The 20,648-nt window shown below is 36.6% G+C and overlaps 1 protein-coding gene across 3 annotated transcripts in view; it reads left to right on the top strand.

Moving 5' to 3' along the window:
- Positions 1 to 20,648, top strand: part of LOC150078520 (tRNA pseudouridine(38/39) synthase) — a 331,034-nt gene that overhangs the window by 178,494 nt on the left and 131,892 nt on the right. For all 3 annotated transcript variants that reach the window (XM_090384243.1, XM_090384244.1, XM_090384242.1), the window contains exon 6: positions 14,190 to 14,250. In XM_090384243.1, coding sequence (XP_090240369.1) covers positions 14,190 to 14,250 — 61 coding nt within the window. The remainder of the gene's footprint in view (positions 1 to 14,189; positions 14,251 to 20,648) is intronic.

The following is a 20,648-nucleotide window of genomic DNA, read 5'->3' as shown; positions in this document are numbered from 1 at the left end:
AACCCCAGAGCAACGTATCAACTCTGCGGTACTACACTGACAGTGGTGGAGAATGAAAAGGACCTGGGGGTAATTGTGCAGGCAGATATGAAGTTCTCTGAGCAGTGCAGACGAGCTGCAAGAGTAGCTCACAGTGTCTTGTCAATGATATACAGGAATTTTTCTAGCAGGGATAAGGAGGTGATTATTTCCTTGTATAAGACAATGGTTAGGCCACATCTTGAGTACTGTATACAGGTCTGGAGGCCTCATTTCAAGAAGGATGTAGAGCTGCTGGAACGGGTACAGAGAAGGGCAACAAGATTAGTGAATGGAACAAAGGGTTGCTCTTACGAAGAAAGGCTTAAGTTTTGCAAATTACAGAGTCTGGAGACTAGGCACCGGCGAGGTGATCTGATAGAGGTGTATAAGGCTTTGAATGGTTTGAGCATGCTCAATGCCAATGGGATTCTTCATCTTGCTCAGAATAATCAGCTCAGAGGGCATAAATTCAAATTGAGGAAGGACGGATGTCGGATAGATGTGCCGAAATTTGCCTTTGGCCAGCGGGTGGTTGGTTGGTTGGTGGAACTGACTTCCATCACTTGTTGTTGAAGTTGATAGCCTAAACAAATTTAAGGCTCAACTGGACAGGTATTTCGAGCGAACGGAGGGGTGAAATGGGAGTGGTGTTTTTTTTTTTTTTTTTGGCTGATGCTGAATAAGCTTGCTTTCTTGCATCATATGCCTCTACTAATGCTAATGCTAAAAACTAATGTTCCAAAAACTAACAAAAATACATCATTCATTTTTTTCTATAACTATCGGAAACTTAATTTTTATTAAAAATAGTAATAATTGAACAAACGTCTTACATAATTTTTTTCCTCTTCATTGCTGCTAAGCACAAACAAACAAGAACATCTTCAACTTCTGAACTTTCTTCTGCAGCATTTAGATTTTGTGTATCTTCTGCTCTCTTTAAAATATCAGTATTCTGGTATTGTTTGCTTCTGCCGGTATTGGAACTAAGCATTTTTGAAGCTCACTTTTGAACTTTGTGTTCCTTCCAATTGAAGGATCCACATTCAAATGAATAAGATTCTAATTGCTCGGCTAAGTTTATGCCTTGCCGTTTGCTTTTTAGCGTAAAATTTGGAACTTCAGAATTTTCATATGTGCTATCATCCTCTGAATTAATTTGGTTTACCATTTCCACCAAATCTGCTTTGCCAGCCTCTTTTTCTACCAGTAATTCTTGAACATCTTGAGTAGTCATATCAAAACCTTCCCCTCTTACCAACTTAGCAAGTTCTACTATCGCACCGATTCTGGTTTCTGCCGGTTGGACCATATTTCCTAAATGAACTGGCTCTGGCCATACATTTTTCTAACACGCGTGTGTTGATGGTTTACTTCTTTGAGTGATAAAGCTATGATTCCGATACAGCCCACAATTGAAAAATGTTTCCATGCCTCCATCACTTCAATAGATTGGGAATCAATTTTTTCCAAAATCCATCGTAACGATTTTCTCATGTAATGAGTTTTAAAGGTAGTTATAATGCCTTGATCTAATGGCTGAATTAAAGAAGTTGTATTAGGTGGTAGGAACATTACTTCAACATTTTGGATGACTTAAATCTTTTGGATGGCTTTTTGCATCATCCAATAAAACTTTGAAATCTAGATTTTTCCACTTTAAATAGTTATTAACGATCAAATAAAAACCAAAATTACCTTACAAAAACCAGGGGGCTCGCATCTGGTGAGTATGGGCTTGGCACACCTAGGGTCCCGAGCTGGATATCATCATTCTTCTATTTCTTGGTGATTCCCTTCTACTTCTCTCTCTTTCTTTTTCTCGGGGGCAATTCAGAAATTTTTTTTTTTTTTTTTTTTTTGGCTGGTGCAGTATAAGCCTCAGGCTTCCTTGCTCCCTATGGCTAATAATAATAATAATAATAATAAAACCTTAAAAGTTATGAACTACGCACTTCAAAGTCACAAATTTTTATGATCTCAAACAAGCACAAATCCACAGGAAAGAATGTAACATGGGGATTTCCCAATATTTTTTTTTTTTTGGCATAACAACTATCAAGTTAACAAATTAACAGTAGGATTCACAAAAAAAGAATGCAAATGTTGAAAAATTATATATCCAATATAATAGTAGTTTTTTCACCACACAAAAGCTCAAAAATACCGTGTTATTCGTTGTTTTCTACAATTCTCTAACCATGTTAGAGTGAAGCTGTGTTATATAAGTACCGTGTTGTTTGAGGATTACCGCAATTTATCAGTCATGTTAGAGCGAAACTGCGTTGTAAAAGTACTGTGTTATACAGTGATTGCCTGTATTTTTCTACATACTGGAGTTTTTAATTTACTCTGTTTGCAGAATTGATATTTCATCATAATATTGTGGTGTGTGAGAGACTTGCCATAATTTCAGCAAAGTTATTAATTTCTGCACAACTGGTTATGTTTTAATTGAAGAAGTAGAAATTGTTCTGCATGACTGCCTACTCATTTCCCATAGAGTTTTTGATTTCTGCTCCAGTTTCTCTCTCTCTGTTTTGTTATTGGTCACAAGGAAGGAATAATAATTTTTTGCAGATAGCAAGACTGTTGTTACTATCTCCGCGGTCTTCTTATTGTCCAGAAATGTCAGAATAAAATTAAAGTGCACCATTTTAAACAATTTCTTGCCTTTTATTTATAAAATACACTTGAGTGCTGCATACAGTTGAAATAACATGCGAACTTGTGTGATATTTTTGTGCATGTAATAGAGGGTTAAATGAAGTTAGATTATGAAAATTAATTCTAGAGAGCTATTGATAAATGCTTAGGTATTAATACGACTACTTGCAAAATTTGCTATTCTGTCAATAATAAAATTATTTGGGAGAATAAATAATTTTATTTAAAAAAATATTTTAAAGATGATAAGTGTGTACATATCTGAAGCTATTTTAATGTCATGCTATTAGACTGAAAGCTAGTAATTTGCTCAGTGCTGTCCACTTTGATTTTTTGTAGTGTTCACAGTAGGTGGTGGTCATTTTCTGTAGCCTTGATGGGCAGAAGATGTCATATTGTGCACTTTCCTTCACCACTAGTTGATGCTTCTTGTGTAGTGGTTTTTTGAAGCTTCTCCCCAATAATCTGGCATAATGGCTTTGATAAATTTGGGCGTAGCAAATGTCTTGCTAGAACCTCACTAAGTTCAGTGGCAAATTGATGCCTTTCTGTGATTTTGGGTTGTTGCCAACCTTTTGAAGATTGTGACAATATATTACCCAAACGTTGATGAAGCTGATGTTAACAATTCCATAGGACAGGTATAGTGGCTGTTTTCCTGTTTTCCTGCTGCATAATCTGGTCCATAATGTCCACACTCCTTTGGTTGCATTATATAATTCAATTTATTTATTTTTATTTTTCAAAACAAAACATTGATGTACCTCTGACTTGGTAACCAGCAGTTCATGTGGTAATAGTTAATTCCTAAAGCTTTTTAAGTAATTCATCTACTGATGGAACTGAAGTAGACCAGTTATCCAGTGTGATGATGTAGTGCTTGTCCTTTTAATGGTTCTAGGTTTTCCAACTTTTCTATCAGCTATGTGGAAGAACTAACTTTTAGTTAGTTCTTCCACATAGCTGAAGTTAGGAAGAACTAACTTTTAGTTAGTTCTTCCACCTAGTACTCAGTGAGAAGCTCTCCTTTTTATGTCTTTTCACTTTCCTTGGTAACTTTCATCTATCATATATTTTGTTTCGATCACAAGCTGTTTCAATCTTGTTTCCACACTTTGAAGGTTTATTTGGCATTTGAAAAGGGCATCTTCATCTGAATGCAGGTCAATAAGGTTCCCAGTTTATAAGAATTTCAGCAATTTTTGACAAACTGATCCCACATATCTCTCATTGTAGCAAAAATATCTTGCTTTTTTCCCTCTCTTTCTTTGCTTATTAACTTAAGCCACATAATGAGGAATCAAACGTAATTTTGCTTGGTAAATGATTGGTGCTACTTCCATTTAGTGATACTGATAATGGAAGCACACTGAGCCTTAAAGTATTTGAATCAGTTTCAGAAATAAGATTTGCTTTTTTTTTTTTTTTTATTTTGGAATGTTTTTCTTACAATATCTTCTACCACTGCAGTTTAGATGGAAATTATTGAAAGCTGAAAGTGGATTATCAGCTCCTGTAGCACTTTTGTTGGGACCTAGAATAAAATGAAGTATGTTTCTTGAAGGAGTTTTTTCTCCCTTAATTGATGGTGCAGAAGGTGCAAGACCATCAATGGCCATTTTTCCCTGAAGACTTATTTTAGAATTCGCTGTTATGTAAAGGTCATCTGGCATAAACTTGAATGTCTTTGGGCATAGAAGGTTGATTTATTGCATCACTAAATGATGTTGATTGATCAGTTTTACATTTACTGGGTACTTCATCAGAAAAGATAGTTGAAGATACGGGTGAATAATAATAAGAATGAATGAATACTGCTGAATAATAATAACTGTTGAAGATACTATAGATATTGATGAAGTATCTAGATACTTCATCAGCAAGCTCTGGCGTTGATGTGGGCAGCTCTCAGCTGCCCACATCAATCTTTATGTAGATCTTTTGGATCATCAATTTCAATTTAGATCTTTTGGAACGAGTACAAAGAAGGGCAACAAGATTAGTGAATGGAACGAAGGGTTGCTCTTACAAAGAAAGTCTTAAGTTTTGCAAATTGCAGTGTCTGGAGACTAGGCACCAGCGAGGTGATCTGATCGAGGTGTATAAAGCCTTGAATGGTTTGAGCAAGCTCACTGTTGATGGGATTCTTCCTCTTGCTCAGTATAATCACCTGAGAGGGCATAAATTCAAATCGAGGAAAGGAAGATGTAGGATAGATGTGTGGAAGTTTGCCTTTATACAGTGGGTAGTTGGTTGGTGGAACAGACTTCTATCCCTTGTTGTGGAAGTTGATAGCCTAAATAAACTTAAGGCTGAGCTGGACAGGTATTTGGAACGAATGGAGAAGTGAAATGTGAGTGGTTTTTTTTTTTTTTTTTTGACTGATGCTGCATAAGCTTGCTTTCTTGCATCATATGCCTCTGCTAATGCTAAATGGTCTTCTGCCTCATTACCAGAGGGTTCGTCTTCCTCAGTATCATCTTTAGGGTAAAAGGGATCTGTATCTTTATACAAATTATCAGAAGATAATGAAATATCACTTCTAGATTTTGTCTGAGGTATTTTTTTTAATTAACTTTTTACAAAAACAAGTCGCCATACTTAATTAAAAATGCATTTAAAAGTTCTAGCTACTACTGATATGTGAAATTTATGACAAACCAACTGGAAGGGGGATTTATAAACACTTTATAAAATGTTTATAAACAAAATGTGATCATGCCATTGCTTATGTGGCGATAAAATATGAGAGTAGACATATGCCCAGTTTTACTTCATGCCAGTGTTTAAATTCTTGAAGCTGCATCATGAATTTTACAAACTTTGCTGAAAATGTGGTAAATCTCTTATGCCATATCCTGGCAATGAAACACTTCTATAAGCATAGAAAATTAAAAATAAAATCATTAACTATAGTATAAAAAACATTTTTAATTCTTTCTGAAATGCTGACTGTGACAGCCAACATAGGAATGATGGGCAGATTGAGTGGGCATCATGGTGCTCCAAATAATAGATTTTTGTATAATAGCACTTTCTAAACAGTTATAGGTCAGAGCTGATGACAATCAAACCTAGGAATTTCTGACTCCTAAGGGAATCAGAAAGGCTTATTTACCTCAAATTTTTACAAGCCATAGTATTCTTCAGTGTCTGTGGATGTCTGTTACCTGCTATTGCAGTTTTGGCTTTTCCAATATACTATTTGTAAACATTGAGAATATATTAAAGCTGGCTAGTATACCTTTATCAGTGAATGGGATTATGTTTATCTTCTGTGTTAGCTCACTTGAGGTTTTATAGAATTCTGATTCCTTTTTTACAATGCAAACTTTTTACCTGTTTTTGGATATAACATAAATAGGATTGTACCCCACAAAGGAACATTAAAAAATGACCATTTATGGCAAAACAAATTATGCAATAGATACTATCAGAAGCAAACTCTATACCTCATAGTTAGAAGAAGCCAGCTACTGCATTGGTTTTCAAAATGTGAACCACTGAGCTGTTGTTTTCTCTTCCGATAGATATAAATTTTTATCCTAGAGTAATTACTGTAATCAGTATTTCCCCCAGAACATTTTTCCAGCTGAGTGGCATTATGAAGTAGCGAGGTGGGGAAGTGTAATACTTTGCAATGTTATAAAATTTCCTGTTAATTATAAATGTGACTTTAGCGATCCAGAGTGAAAATTAATTGCATAATTTAACATTATATGCTCCTGTCACATTTCTCTTGTCGCATAGTTTGAATTAATATTGATATATTCAAATTAACATTGATTGTACCATATAGTTACCATGTGAATCACTTAAATTTTAGCCAGGTGGTCAGTTAAATTCACCGGGCCAATTCTATAGGTCCTGGGGGAACACTGTAAATGTTCAGTTCCTTCCCCATCTTACTTCAGTTAAACATGCAAAAAAATCCATTGTTCAAATAAGTTTCCACACAGGAAATTTGCAAAACTAAACATTTTCTTCCGAGAGGACTAGCTTCCTTGTTTGTCAGTTGTCATATATTGTTATAAATTTTTATGAGCAACAGCATGTGACATTTTTTTCAAGGATGTCATATTTTTATATTTAGAATGAACTGCTAAAGGCATAATGCAAAAAGTGCTCATAAATTAACCAACAGTTTATATAGCTGTATAGGTTGCTGCTACTGACTAGTTAGTCTTCTCCATAATTTGAACTGTGCAGCATAGAATTCACTCATGTTGTTTATTGTTTATAACTCAATCCCCCACCTCTGTTGTTTATTGTTTGTAACAATAAACAACAGAGGTGGGGGATTGAGCCACAGCCACAAAGGTGGCTGTGGCTCAATCTATATTATAACATTGAAGATTTTCTTTACCTACAAGTGTTAAATTGATGGATCCTTTTTTTAACCTGTATCTCCACATGAATGCTTATTTACCTACTATAAACAAATTTAAGCAGCACTTTCATATATTCCTCTGCTGTTTGGATTTTCATAGACTATTTAGCTGCTTGTTTACTGACAGTACTTGTGATCAGTTGAATTGTTAAAAATTATCAGCTCAATTACAAAGTATTAGTTGGATTATAAATTATCTGGTTGTTTGGTTATAATTTTTTTTACCAACTGTACTGTTTTAATTATGAAGCATTTTACCCAGCATGTATTAAGTTTATTAGAAAATTCCACTTATGCTAATTCATCACAGTAACCTTTTCTCATTTTTCTTGTTGTTTAATCAATTTTACTGTATTTTATATTAATATGCTGTTACTCTCCTAATTGTTTATCTTTAAATTTTGTTTTCTGTTAACCCTTATTGCTGTTCATTGGCTTGTTTTGCCTAGGTATGTATATGACTGTAAGTGAAAAATTAATTGATTTGCTTTATGCTGATTAGTTCTGGTAAAAAAATGAAATTTACATCCTGTTTTATTTTCTTTAAGTTGTTTCAAGTTATAGAGGGTGTCCACAATATTGCGCATGTTTTGTTTCATTGACCTTTTTCACTCAGGTTTGTCTTGTCAGTATAATGTTTTTGTCACTTGTTTGGAGAGGTCTGTTTGAGGCCTCTCAATGACTGGAGGAATATCTAAAGGCTTCTTCAGTTGAGGCTTTAGTTAGCTGATCCCAGTAAGAGGGGTAAGGTTTTACTCATGAGTTATTTTGAGCTTTTCAGCCTGCTCAACGTGCAAATTAGCACACGAACAGATGCTTGTGTAGTCATAATATAAAATGGCGTGATATGGTCTAAGTCTGATATGCCCAACCACAACAATGACTTTCTCAGTTATATAGGAGCCTCTATAATCAGTTTTCTCTTTTATAAAGAGAAAACTGATAATAGAGGCCGCCACTGAAATATGATCATTTAGGATTCACATTAGTTAATGCATCCCTGGCTAAATGGTTACTGTAGTTCCCCAGAACTTTGTGTTGTTTTCTTATTTTAGAGTTCTTGCCTCATTCCGGCTGCAGTTAGCAGAAAATTTTCATGTGGTAAAAACAAGCGTTATTTTGGTAATCTTCCACAATTACCTCTCATAAATAGATTTACTTGATGCCAAACTCTTCCTCTGTGTTCATGTAAGCTACTGAAGGTTTGCATGATTGGCATTCCATTCCTTCTAGATAAACTACAGCGAAAAGCTGGCACTTCGACTTCTTCCACACACCTGCAGACTTCTTAATATTGTTTAACATAACTGATGTTTCTGTGTAATATAAATTCTTTTCTTACATAATAAGAATCTAGAGTTTGTGAATTAAAAAAAAATATATATATATTATTTACAGTTGTACAGGGAGGTTTTTTTGGATTATAGCAGATGTGGCAAGAATAGCAATTTTATTTTATTTTTTTTTTAAATTGCTACATTGCTATAGATCTTACATGATTTGGCTGTATGATATAGCATGCGTTAGCTCTTGTTGGATTTTTACCATTTATGATTGACAGCTAGCTTTTTTTCAAAAAAGAAAATAATACATTTAATCAAAAATCAATCTTGAATTTAAAGAGGGAGGCTCACCAAGTGACACTTGAATCTTATGTAAAATTAGCAATTAAAAAAAACTAAGCTCTATATGAAAATGAGGGTACAGGGTGCCACATTTACGGAAAGCATAGTGATACAGCTTTGAGGGTAATGCACCGCCAGTGGTTTCCCACAACTGTGCTATCAGTATTCTTGTAAAGAAAACAGAACTCTGTAAATGTCAGAAGTGTGTGGTTTGTGTAGCGTAGCATAGTGTGTTGTGTTGTTCTTCTGGCTACTTGGCTACAGGGCCCTAATGCAGCGGTCTCCAAACTTTTTTTGATCATGCACCCCTATGTTAGAAAATAAATAGTACACACCCCATAATATATATAACATTTATTTATTTATAAATTATATACATATCTTCTTTTTCCAGTCACATAGTTCCCTGAGGAGCTGTTCTGGCCGCAAACAAATTCCTCCAACTACATCGATCACTTGCTATACGAGTGGTATTGCTAAAGTCATGCCCAAAAGTTCACTGATCCCATCCTTCCACCTAGTTGCAGGTATTCCTTTTACAACAGTTTTTGGAGTTGGTTTTGTCACGATCTCTGTGACATCAGATAATGTGGTGTTAATGGCTGCCATTGCCTACCACATGGCCGATTTTGAAAGGGACCGGGCTTTAATCATAAGAAGAGTCATCATGCATCCTACGAGATGCTTTGAAGAGGAAAGGTGACTACAGCAGAGCCCCACTTAGTGCAGAAGGCTGATTACAACTTGTTTTTGCCTGGTTTCCAGAGGTCTCTGTGTATATAAATGGATACATATTTTTCATCAGATTCGCACAAGTAATTATATCTTCTGTCAATGAATTTATTCATCTTCTTCCTTCTTCGATGTCTAATTAAAGTCCAATATTTCCAATTAATTATGTCGAATATATTTTAAAATAATTTTCTCCCAACCCAATAAAGCATGCAACGTTTCTTTACCGTAAACATATTTTCATGCTGATTTGCAGAGTCTCAACCCCCAATGAATACATTTCTTACGTTTTAAAATATTCGTTCCTATATTTCAAATTTTCACTCCTTTATTATAGCATTAACCTCTGCATGACCTTCTGTATTCTTCGAGCGCACTAACCGTTAACTGTTATTTTAATCTTAGAGCCTATATATTTACCATACAGATATAAATTGTGTCTAATGAATCACAGGATTCATTAGATTCATTACATCTGTAAGTAAGATGTATTTTCAGTTTTTTATGCTTAAATCACCAAATTTTAATATAACTGAGAGCACATTTTAACACAGCCACTACATGCAACGCCACTATAGCCACTATATATACATATTTATTTATAATCACATATAGGTATGGAATCACCAATAGAATTCAATACAAAAATACACAAAAATATAAATTGAAATAAAAGTAGATAAAGATTAAAACACAACAATATATTTTTAGTGTGAGCATTGCGATTGAATATTTTTGTTATTTTTGAATATCTTGGTTTGACATTTTGTGTTATAGCGATTTGAAGGTCTGGTTCCAAGTTGTTTATTTTACTTGGTTTTAATGGCTGTCATAGCTGTAAAAGTCGCCTCATGCAGGAAGATAGATCCATCGCTACATTTATCCAGTCATGGTACTAATTATTTCAATCCTATCTAACAATTATGTAAAGGGTTTTTTTTTTGTTGAAATTCAGCTGGTAAATTTACATTTTCCCTGATATCAATCAGCTGTTCTTGAGCAACAATCAGAGATTGTTGAATTTTTTTAATTTTGAACTATTGAATTCAAAAACTCATTGATATTCCTCATTTAAAATATTTCCAAATGGATCAAAAAATTCTGTTTCCAATATTTGTAAGTTTATAATTACAGTAGTTTTTCTGCAACAAAAGCACATAATAATAGAAAAACATCGTTTTTCAAAATTCTCTCTCTACAGCACAAATTCCTTTTGAAAAGCAGTTACTTTTTCACACATTGCTAAAATATCACCTCTATCTTGAAGGGACAGATTAAGTGTGTTAACTTTTTAAAAAATATCTGCTAGGTAGCAGAAAACTTGGCAAATTTGGAATGCTTCCCTTCTTCTAAGAGAACAATTCATAACTCATCTTTAAGTTTAAAACTCTTAAGTAATTTGCTCCGAGATAATCAGCAAAAAAAAAATCAGTTCACCTACTGTACCCTCCAAGGATCTGTCTAGTTATCACTTGAATTTATTCAACCCATCCACTTATACAACAGCAGATGGAAACCCATACTAGGACCCATGCTTCTACAACAGCAGATGGAAACCCATACTAGGAGTTTGGTAAATAAATTTGATGAATTTGAGGTATTGCTCAAAGCATCAAAGGTGGATATTGTTGGGATATCAGAGACGTGGTGTCACACAGATATAAGTGATGCAGAACGCAAATTTGGGGAGTACAACGCAAACGCAAATTTGGGGAGTACAACGTCTACACAAACGTACAACGCAAACGCAAATTTGGGGAGTACAACGTCTACAGAAAGGATAGACAGGATAAGAAGGGGGGAGGGGTTATGCTATTAGTTAAGAAACACATAAAAACCAACGAAGTGAAGCCAGTCGACATCCCTGGACAGTGCAGTGTTGAGTCAGTTTGGTGTAACGTAAGCATTGGGAGATCAAAATTGAGAGTAGGAGTGTGCTATAGGCCTAATGACTCTGATGAGTACAATAAGAAACTGTACAGGGAAATAAGAGTGGGCCAGTAAATCAGAGAGTCTTATAATGGGGGATTTTAATTTCCCAGATATTGACTGGAATTTGGGGGCTGGTCACTCACACACTAGCAAGGCTTTTGTGGATTTATTGGATGATTGTTTTCTACATCAGCATATTCGGGAGGCAACTAGAAGGAGTAATACTCTTGATTTGATTATCAGTAGTGATTCTTCATGCATTAAGAATCTCCAGATAAAGGAACCACTAGGTGGCAGTGATCACAGTGTGCTGAAGTGGGATTTACTCAGAGGTAACTACTATCAGGGGAAAAGGGAAGGGTTATTGCTTTCGTGAAGGCGACAATGATGGTCTGAGACAGTATTTAAATTCTATACAGTGGGACCAACTGATGATGTTACCAACAGCAAATTCAAAATAGGAAGCATTCAAAGAACTTATCTTGGAAGCTACTAGGGTTTACATACCAACTAAGAAATATTGTTCAAGGTTTAGGCCTAAATGGATGTTATATGAACTAATGAGACATATGGCAGAGAAGAAAATGCATGGGATACATATAAATTAACATGTGACACAGAAGCCTATGATAGATACAAGTTGATATGCAACCAAGTTACAAAGGAGGTTAGGCAGGCGAAGGCAGATTACGAGAAATCTTTGGCAAGGGATGCAAAGAAAAACAGCAAAGAGTTCTTTATTTATGTAAACTCTAGAAGGAAGGGGACGAATCAGATTGGTCCACTTGATATCGATGGTTAAATGTTGATGATCCTGCTCAGGTAGCTAACAAACTAAATGTATATTTTGCATCGACATTCACACATGAGGAGTTATTCAGCAAGGGGAATGCCAGAGGTGTATTCAACTCTTGCAGTAAGCTAGATAATCTTGTAATAACTGAGATTAAAGTGGAGTAGAAATTGTTGAAGATAAACGCAAGAAAGGCACCTGGGGCGGATGGGATCTATCCGGTTATATTAAAGGAGGCAGCAAAGGAAGTAAGCAAACCCTTAGCCGTAATTATGAGAGCTTCCTTGGACTCAGGGGAGGTACCCATAGACTGGAGATGTGCAAATGTGACCACAATTCACAAAGGAGGATCAAAGGCTGACACAAGTAATTATAGACCTGTGAGGTTAACTTCTGTTCCAGGAAAATTAATGGAGGCACTGGTTAAAGAAGCACTGCAGGATCATCTAGACAAGACTTCAGTTATAGCTCGGGCACAGCATGGGTTTGTTAAGGGGAAGTCTTGCCTGACCAATTTGATTGGATACTATGATGCAGTCACAAAAGAACTGAATGCAGGGAATAACTTTGATATTATTTACTTGGATCTTAGAAAGGCTTTTGATACTGTTGCACATGAAAGACTGCTGCACAAATTGGAGCAGTGTGGCATTGGAAGCAAATTGCTGGTATGGATAAAGGGGTGGTTGAGGGGGAGAAGACAGTGGTAATCAGTGGACACTGCTCATCGTGGACTAATGTTATTAGTGGGGGTCCCTCAGGTTTCAGTGTTGGGTCCATTGTTTTCTGTATTTATAAATAATATTGATGATGGTATATCAAGCGTAATGTCCAAGTTTGCAGACGATACAAAGGTTGACAGGGTTTTTAAGGACACTACTGACGATGCAATGCTGCTGCAACAGGATCTGGAAAGGATGAGCAGATGGGCTGAGAGGTGGCAAATGAAGTTTAACATAGTACTACATATGGGAAACAGCAACCCCCACAGTAACGTATCAACTCTGTAGTACTACACTGACAGTGGTAGAGAATGAAAAGGACTTGGGGCTAATTGTACAGGCAGATATGAAGTTCTCTGAGCAGTGCAGACGGGCTGCTAGAGTAGCTCATGTTGTCTTGTCAGTGATATACAGGAATTTTTCTAACAGGGATAAGGAGATGATTATTCCCTTGTATAAGGCAATGGTCAGGCCACACCTTGAGTACTGTATACAAGTCTGGAGGCCTCATTTCAAGAAGGATGTAGAGCTGCTGGAACAAGTACGGAGAAGGGCAACAAGATTAGTGAATGGAACAAAGGGTTGCTCTTACGAAGAAAGGCTTAAATTTTGCAAATTATAGTGTATGTAGACTAGGCACTGGTGTGGTGATCTGATAGGTGTATAAAGCCTTGAATGGTTTGAGCATGCTCAGTGCTGATGGGATTCTTCCTCTTGCTCACCTGAGAGGGCATAAATTCAAATTGAGGAAAGACAGATGTAGGATAGATATGCGGAAATTTGCTTTTAGCCAGCGGGTAGTTGGTTGGTGGAACAGACTTCCATTCCTTGTTGTGGAAGTTGATAGCTTAAATAAATTTAAGGGCTCAGCTGGACAGGTATTTCGAACGAACAGAGGGTTGAGGTGGAAGTTTTTTTTTTTTTTTTTTTGGATGGTGCTGCATAAGCTTGCTTTCTTGCATCATATGCTAATGCTAATATACGTTCTGTGTACTGCAACTACCAGTGTTGGTAATGAGCTGCCCAGTTTCCCTCATTTCGCTTATCTTAAAGTATTATGTGTTATTTAGTTAAAATTTATAATTGAAAGAAGACAGCAAACCAGTCAGTAAAATATTTCATGAAACTAACAAATGCCATTGATCACAGTTGGCTGTGTCTGCATTGCACTATCAGTGTGTAACTGAGCAGGTGAAAATGCTGATGAGAAATGTGCTGCTGTATCAGAGTCCATTAAAAACCTCTCTGTAGTAAATTGTTTTCTGTGAAAGCATTGAATATTTTATATTATAATTGAATCTTTACAGATTTGATTGTTTGCAAAGAAGTTACAAATATTATTTTCCTAAAGGGGATCTTAATATTGAGGTAAGTAATATTACACTTATTGCATATTATTTTAATTTTGAAATGACCATCAGTGAAACATATGCATAAAACTTTGCTTATGTTGATAAGTGTCCCATTGCTTGCCATCTCTATAAAAATTGTGTTATTACTGATCTCTCCCCCCCCCCCCGACAAGAAATATAATGTTTAAAAGAATTTTTGTGTGCTTGAATTTTATTTCTTTATCTACTTCTTCTGATGTATTCTTTATACTTTACCATCATGCATTAGAAATTAACTTGAGTTCATGCACTGGAGGAAGGACAATCATATTAGATGGCCATAAGAAATCACCTAAGTGCTTGTATACAAGATGTGGATCAAGTTCTCAGGCTGGTGCAATAAAAAGAACAACGTGAAGGAGCTCAAAAATGTCTTTATTTTTATTCAAAGTAATCACCATCTGACTGAATGTGCATTTATTACACTATTATAAAAGATTCTGAAAAGAGCGAGTGAAGGCATCCAAAGAGATGATGTTCAATTCAGCAGTTAATTTTCTACCTTATGCCTTCAACATCCTTAAATCTCTTTTCTTTGAGAGCAATTTCCAGCTTGGAAAGGAGGATGAAATAGTCTACTGATGCTAGATCAGGAGAGTAAGGTAGATGGGATTGATCTGTACATTTTTTTTTTGTCAGAAATGTCTTTATAACAAGTGTGGAATGAATGAGGGCATTGTTCTATAACAAGACCCAGCTGCCTTTCAAAATTGTAGCCTCACCTGAGAAATGAGCTTCAGTAGTCTTTGAAGCACCTGTACATTCAAAACAGCTTTGACTCTCTTCTCAAAGGATACAAATTCCTTGGAAGGCAAACACAATCAGCATCATATTGATCCTGAACTTTATTAAACAAAACCGTTTGGGCCTTGGTGATGATTTTGAAGTCCACTGCATGCTCTGACACTGTGTCTCTGGATCGTACTGAAACGGCAAACACTAATCTCCATTAACAAAGCAGTTGAAGAAATTAAGATTGTCAATTGACAAGTCTGGATGAAGTCTTTGCAGTCATCATTGCTTCTGCTCTTCCTGAGGCTGTGCAACACAAATTTTCCACAGATTTTCCCTTCGCTAAATCTTCATGCAGAAGTTGAGAAATCATCTCCTTATTCATATCCAACTCATCAGCCATCATTCTGAGAGTCAAATGACGTTCTCTTAAATTCCCCAAACTGCAACTCTGTCCTCATTTTGAGAGATTGGTGGATGCCCAATCTCTTGCATCATTGTGAACCTCCTCACATCCATTTTTGAACTGCTTATATCAGTGCTTCTCGAAGTGGGCAGTATTGCCCCCGGGGGCATTTGAATTATCCACGGGGGCATTAGGCATGGGGGGGGGGGTGATAGGCATGATGGTGTACGACAGGGAGGTATTAAGTATGATTGTGTGTATCAGGTGGGCTTGCAATAATTTGCGCATTTAATTGCTTTGACCAAATGCTGACTACATAAATGAGATGATTAGGCTGAACAGACAAATAGCCTGAGCTACCCGTGTTAACGTGCTACAGACTAACTATCCCTTGAAAATTAAAATGAGCTCTCCCGATTGAGACTTCGTTTCTATGTTGATTAGGTGAGGTCATTCACTAGTTACATTGATTTGAATCTTTACTACTGGCATATGTATGTTTTATAAAAGATGAAAAGTTGAACAAAGCATTATTATTTGCAAGATATCTAGAAATGGATACCAAATGCGAGTCTATATTTCAGGTTACTGAAAAATTTTTTATTACAGGGAAATTGCACTTACAAATGTACTTGCTTGTGCAATGGATGGAGCACCATCAATGATTGGCCGTAACAAGGGTTTTATGACTTATTGAAAACATGCTGTGCCAAATATATTAATGTTCATTGTGTCATTCACCGTCAGCATTTAGTTGCGAAAAAAACTTGGTGATCAACTGCATAATTCTCTACAAACTGTTATTATTGCTATAAACAAAATTAAAACACATTCTTTGAATGATCGTATATTTCGAAAGCGTTGTGATCAAAACAGTGAAGATTTTGAACAATTGCTACTTCACTCCGAGGTTCGGTGGCTGTCAAAAGGCAACTGTCTCAACAGATTTTATGAACTCTTTGATACTGTTGTCGAGTTTTTTGAAGATAGGAACAATGAACTTAGCAATGACCTCAAGAAAATTAAAACTGATATTGCTTATCTGCAGATTTATTTACTAGATTCAACTCAATGAACTTACACTTACAAGGACAAGATGTAACTCTTATTAAGGTGAAAACTCAAATTTCAGAATTTATTTCAAAATTAAAGCTTTTTATGTGCAACGTAGGATGACGTGAATTGCACCAATTTCCAAATCTTTTGAAAATAGAGAAAAAAAGAAAAAAATAGCTGATGAAACTCTACTAACTTTTTGTAATCATCTAGAAACGTTGCACAGAGATATGCAGGAAAGGTTCGAAGATCTCCTTAATTTGAAAATTCCAGATTGGGTTATAAATCCTTTTTTAAATAATGACGATGGTGAAAGTTATGTAGAAGAATTGATTGAGTTACAAAATGAAGTTAAACTGAAGCCAAAATTTCAAAATTCATATCAGGAATTTTGGTTACAAAAGAAAATCCCTGACCATTATCCTGCATTGTGGGGAATTGTAAAAAAATTACTTATTTCTTTTCAAACATCATATCTAGTCGAAACCGGTTTCAGTGCTGTATCTCAATTTTTTTTTTTTTTTTTTTTATGTGAACTCCGAACACGAGAGGTATTAGAACCTATAGTACTTAGTACCGTGCTTGGGTTGGAGGTTGAGAAAACAAAAGAAGATATTTGTTGATATTGGACTTGAACTTCTGTAGATTTCAGGAAATATGTATGAAGGAAGATTGTTATAGAAAACGGTAGTTGAATGAATAAATGAGGAAGATGAAAAGTTGGTTCTGTGGGTTTGAAGTTGGACAGTAAATGGATGTTGGCTGGTGGCGGCACGAGTTCAGACTGTTTTGAAAGAGAGAGCGGGGCCAATTCAGAAGAACAGTGCCCATGGAAGTATCTGTAGAAGAGGCATGCAGCAGAAACAGTGTGTCTATGAGAAAGCGAGTGGAGAGACTGTTAGAGATGAATCATTAATTAATCTAACTGCCCTCTTCTGAATGGAATCAAGAAGCCTGAGAGAGGTTTCTGGGGCACCACCCCAGAACAATATTCCATTGCTGGGTGTATTTGTGATTTATACAGAGTGAGCAGCTGTTTGGAAGAAAAGTAATGCCCAGAGCGAAAGAGAAAACCAAGTTTTTTAGATGCAGAGGAAGCAATATTTGTAATGTGCTTGTGCCAAGAGAGATTAGAAGTCAGGGTATTCCCCAAAAGAGATATATCATTTTGCCTAGAAATCAGAGTGTCACTAAAGATAAACATAGGAGCAGAAGAATCCTTTTTGCGAGATATAAGACAAGACCTCGTCAGCAGATCTGCAGGAGTCTGCTGACGAGGCTACTAGAGACGGTCGTGTTCAAAGCCGCTAAGTGGATTTTTCTTATTTATTGATTTGAAATTATTGTTTTTCTAAAACTTTTGATTTAAATTTAGTAGTATAACATTATTTTGTGATTTTCTGATTAACTTGGTGTATTTATTCTGTACTCGACCTTGTAATTGCATAAAAGTATCGGTAAAGGTTTCCACGTGTTTCAACTCCGCTACCGTTCGTAAATTTTCCCGCCATTGTGATACAATAGTTGTATGCCGTACTAGATAGCGTTAGTTGAACTTCGTTAGCAGTTAAATTGTACGTTTAAATAAATACATATAACGACTTAGATTACAAACGTAATATAATTAATTATATTTAACATAATTAATAACATAACATACTTAATTATAATTAATTAATAAATTAATAGAATCATGACTCAGACCAGAGCAGCAAAGCAAAAGGCTCAAGCTAATGGAAGCGCTGTAGCTCAGAGCAGAACTGAGGGGGGCAGTTGTCCTCTGACTCACAGCCTTATAAAATGCACTGTTTGCTTGATGTTTGCAGAGCAATCGGGTACGGGACATGATACTGCCAAGGGGGATGTCTTTGTGTGTGCGCGATGCAAGGAGTGTATCGATATCAGGCAACAACTCGGCGTTCTTGTGGGCCTATATGAGAGCTTGAAGGACAGGGTGGATGCCCTCGAAGAAACTAAATTGATGGGCCCATCAAGCTCTCAGCTGCCCACACCAACGCCAGAGCTTGCACTTGGACATCACGTGACACAGAGACAACCCCCAAGGCAGAATGCGCTGGTCCCGAAGGAACTAGTAGTTGTTGGTGACTCTATTGTCAGGGAAACGGGGAACATGCTTTGTAAAAAAGATAGGTGGAACAGGACCAGGGTATGTCTGCCAGGGGCAAAGGTTGATGACGTTGTAGAGCGAATATCATCTTTTAAGGGCACAAAAGGTGATATAGTTGTACACGTTGGCACTAATAATATTAAGAGTAGGAGACCAGCAGAATTATTTAACAAGTACAGGTCACTGTTGAACAAAAGCCGAGAATTAGGGTTGAATTTGAAAGTGTCTGCAATTCTGCCCAGACACGATAGGAGGGAGTATATGATGAGAGCCTTGTCGATCAATTCGGCCCTGGAAAGATTGTGCAAGGCTCAAGGGGTAGAATTTTTTTCAGCCTGGACTGTACTTGTTAACAGGAGAGATTGCTTCTACAGGGATGGGATACACTTAAATAGAAAGGGTGCAAGAATATTTGCTGATGCTATCGAGGCAGTGTTAGGTGGGTCGGAAAACTGCTAGCTTGGGGGGAGACAAAGACCAATAGATTGACAGTAGCCACTGGCAGAGGTGAAAGAGATTCTTGCACTGCTTCTATTAGAATGAGCAGAAGCCTGAAAAACAAGATGCATGGTATTTCAGAGACTGCTGGGAGCCATTGCGGTACAAGTAAACACATGGGTTGTGTTAGGGTAGCTAAGAATAGAAACAGGTGCAGGTATACTTGCGTGTACACCAATGCTAGGAGTTTAGTAAATAAATTTGATGAATTTGAGGTATTGCTCAAAACATCAAAGGCAGATATTGTTGGGATATCAGAGACGTGGTGTCACACAGATATAAGGGATGCAGAACTGCAATTTGGGGAGTACAACGTCTACAGAAAGGATAGACAGGATAGGAAGGGGGGAGGGGTTATGCTATTAGTTAAGAAACACATAAAAACCAAGGAAGTGAAGCCAGTCGACATCGCTGGACAGTGCAGTGTTGAGTCAGTTTGGTGTGACATAAGCATTGGAAGATCAAAATTGAGAGTAGGAGTGTGCTATAGGCCTAATGACTCTGATGAGTATAATAAGGAACTGTACAGGGAAATAGAGTGGGCCAGTAAATCAGAGAGTCTTATAATGGGAGATTTAATTTCCCAGATATTGACTGGAATTTGGGGGCTGGTTACTCACACACTAGCAGGGCTTTTGTGGATTTATTGGATGATTGTTTTCTACATCAGCATGTTCGGGAGGCAACTAGAGGGAGTAATACTCTTGATTTGATTATCAGCAGTGATTCTTCATGCATTAAGAATCTGCAGATAAATGAACCACTAGGTGGCAGTGATCACAGTGTGCTGAAGTGGGATTTACTGAAAGAGGTAACTACCATTAGGGGTAAAGGGAAGGGTTATTGCTTCCGTAAAGGCGACTACGATGGACTGAGACAGTACTTAAATTCTATACAGTGGGACCAACTGATGATGTTACCAACAGCAAATTCAAAATAGGAAGCATTCAAAGAACTTATCTTGGAAGCTACTAGGCTTTACATACCAACTAAGAAATATTGTTCAAGGTTTAGGCCAAAATGGATGTCAGATGAACTAATGAGGCATATGGCAGAGAAGAAAAATGCATGGGATACTTACAAATTAACACATGACACAGAAGCCTATGATAGATACAAGTTGATATGCAACCAAGTTACAGGGGAGGTTAGGCAGGCGAAGGCAGATTACGAGAAATCCTTGGCAACGGATGCAAAGAAAAACAGCAAAGAGTTCTTTACTTATGTAAACTCTAGAAGGAAGGGGATGAATCAGATTGGTCCCACTTGATATTGATGGGTCAACTGTTGATGATCCTGCTCAGGTAGCTAACAAACTAAATGAATATTTTGCATCGACATTCACACATGAGGAGTTATTCACCAAGGGGAATGCCAGAGGTGTATTCAGCTCTAGCAGTAAGCTACAGAATCTTGAAATAACTGGGAGTAAAGTGGAGGAGAAACTGTTGAAGATAAACACAAGAAAGGTACCCGGGGTGGATGGGATCTATCCAGTTATATTAAAGGAGCAGCAAAGGAAGTAAGCAAACCCTTAGCCATAGTTATGAGAGCT

This window comes from Mastigoproctus giganteus, chromosome 11, assembly GCF_048544385.1.
Source record: "Mastigoproctus giganteus isolate SK-2022 chromosome 11, ASM4854438v1, whole genome shotgun sequence".
Lineage (NCBI taxonomy): Eukaryota > Metazoa > Arthropoda > Arachnida > Uropygi > Thelyphonidae > Mastigoproctus > Mastigoproctus giganteus.
The sequence above is the reverse complement of the archived record's forward strand: the minus strand, read 5'-3'. Positions and strand labels throughout refer to the sequence as shown.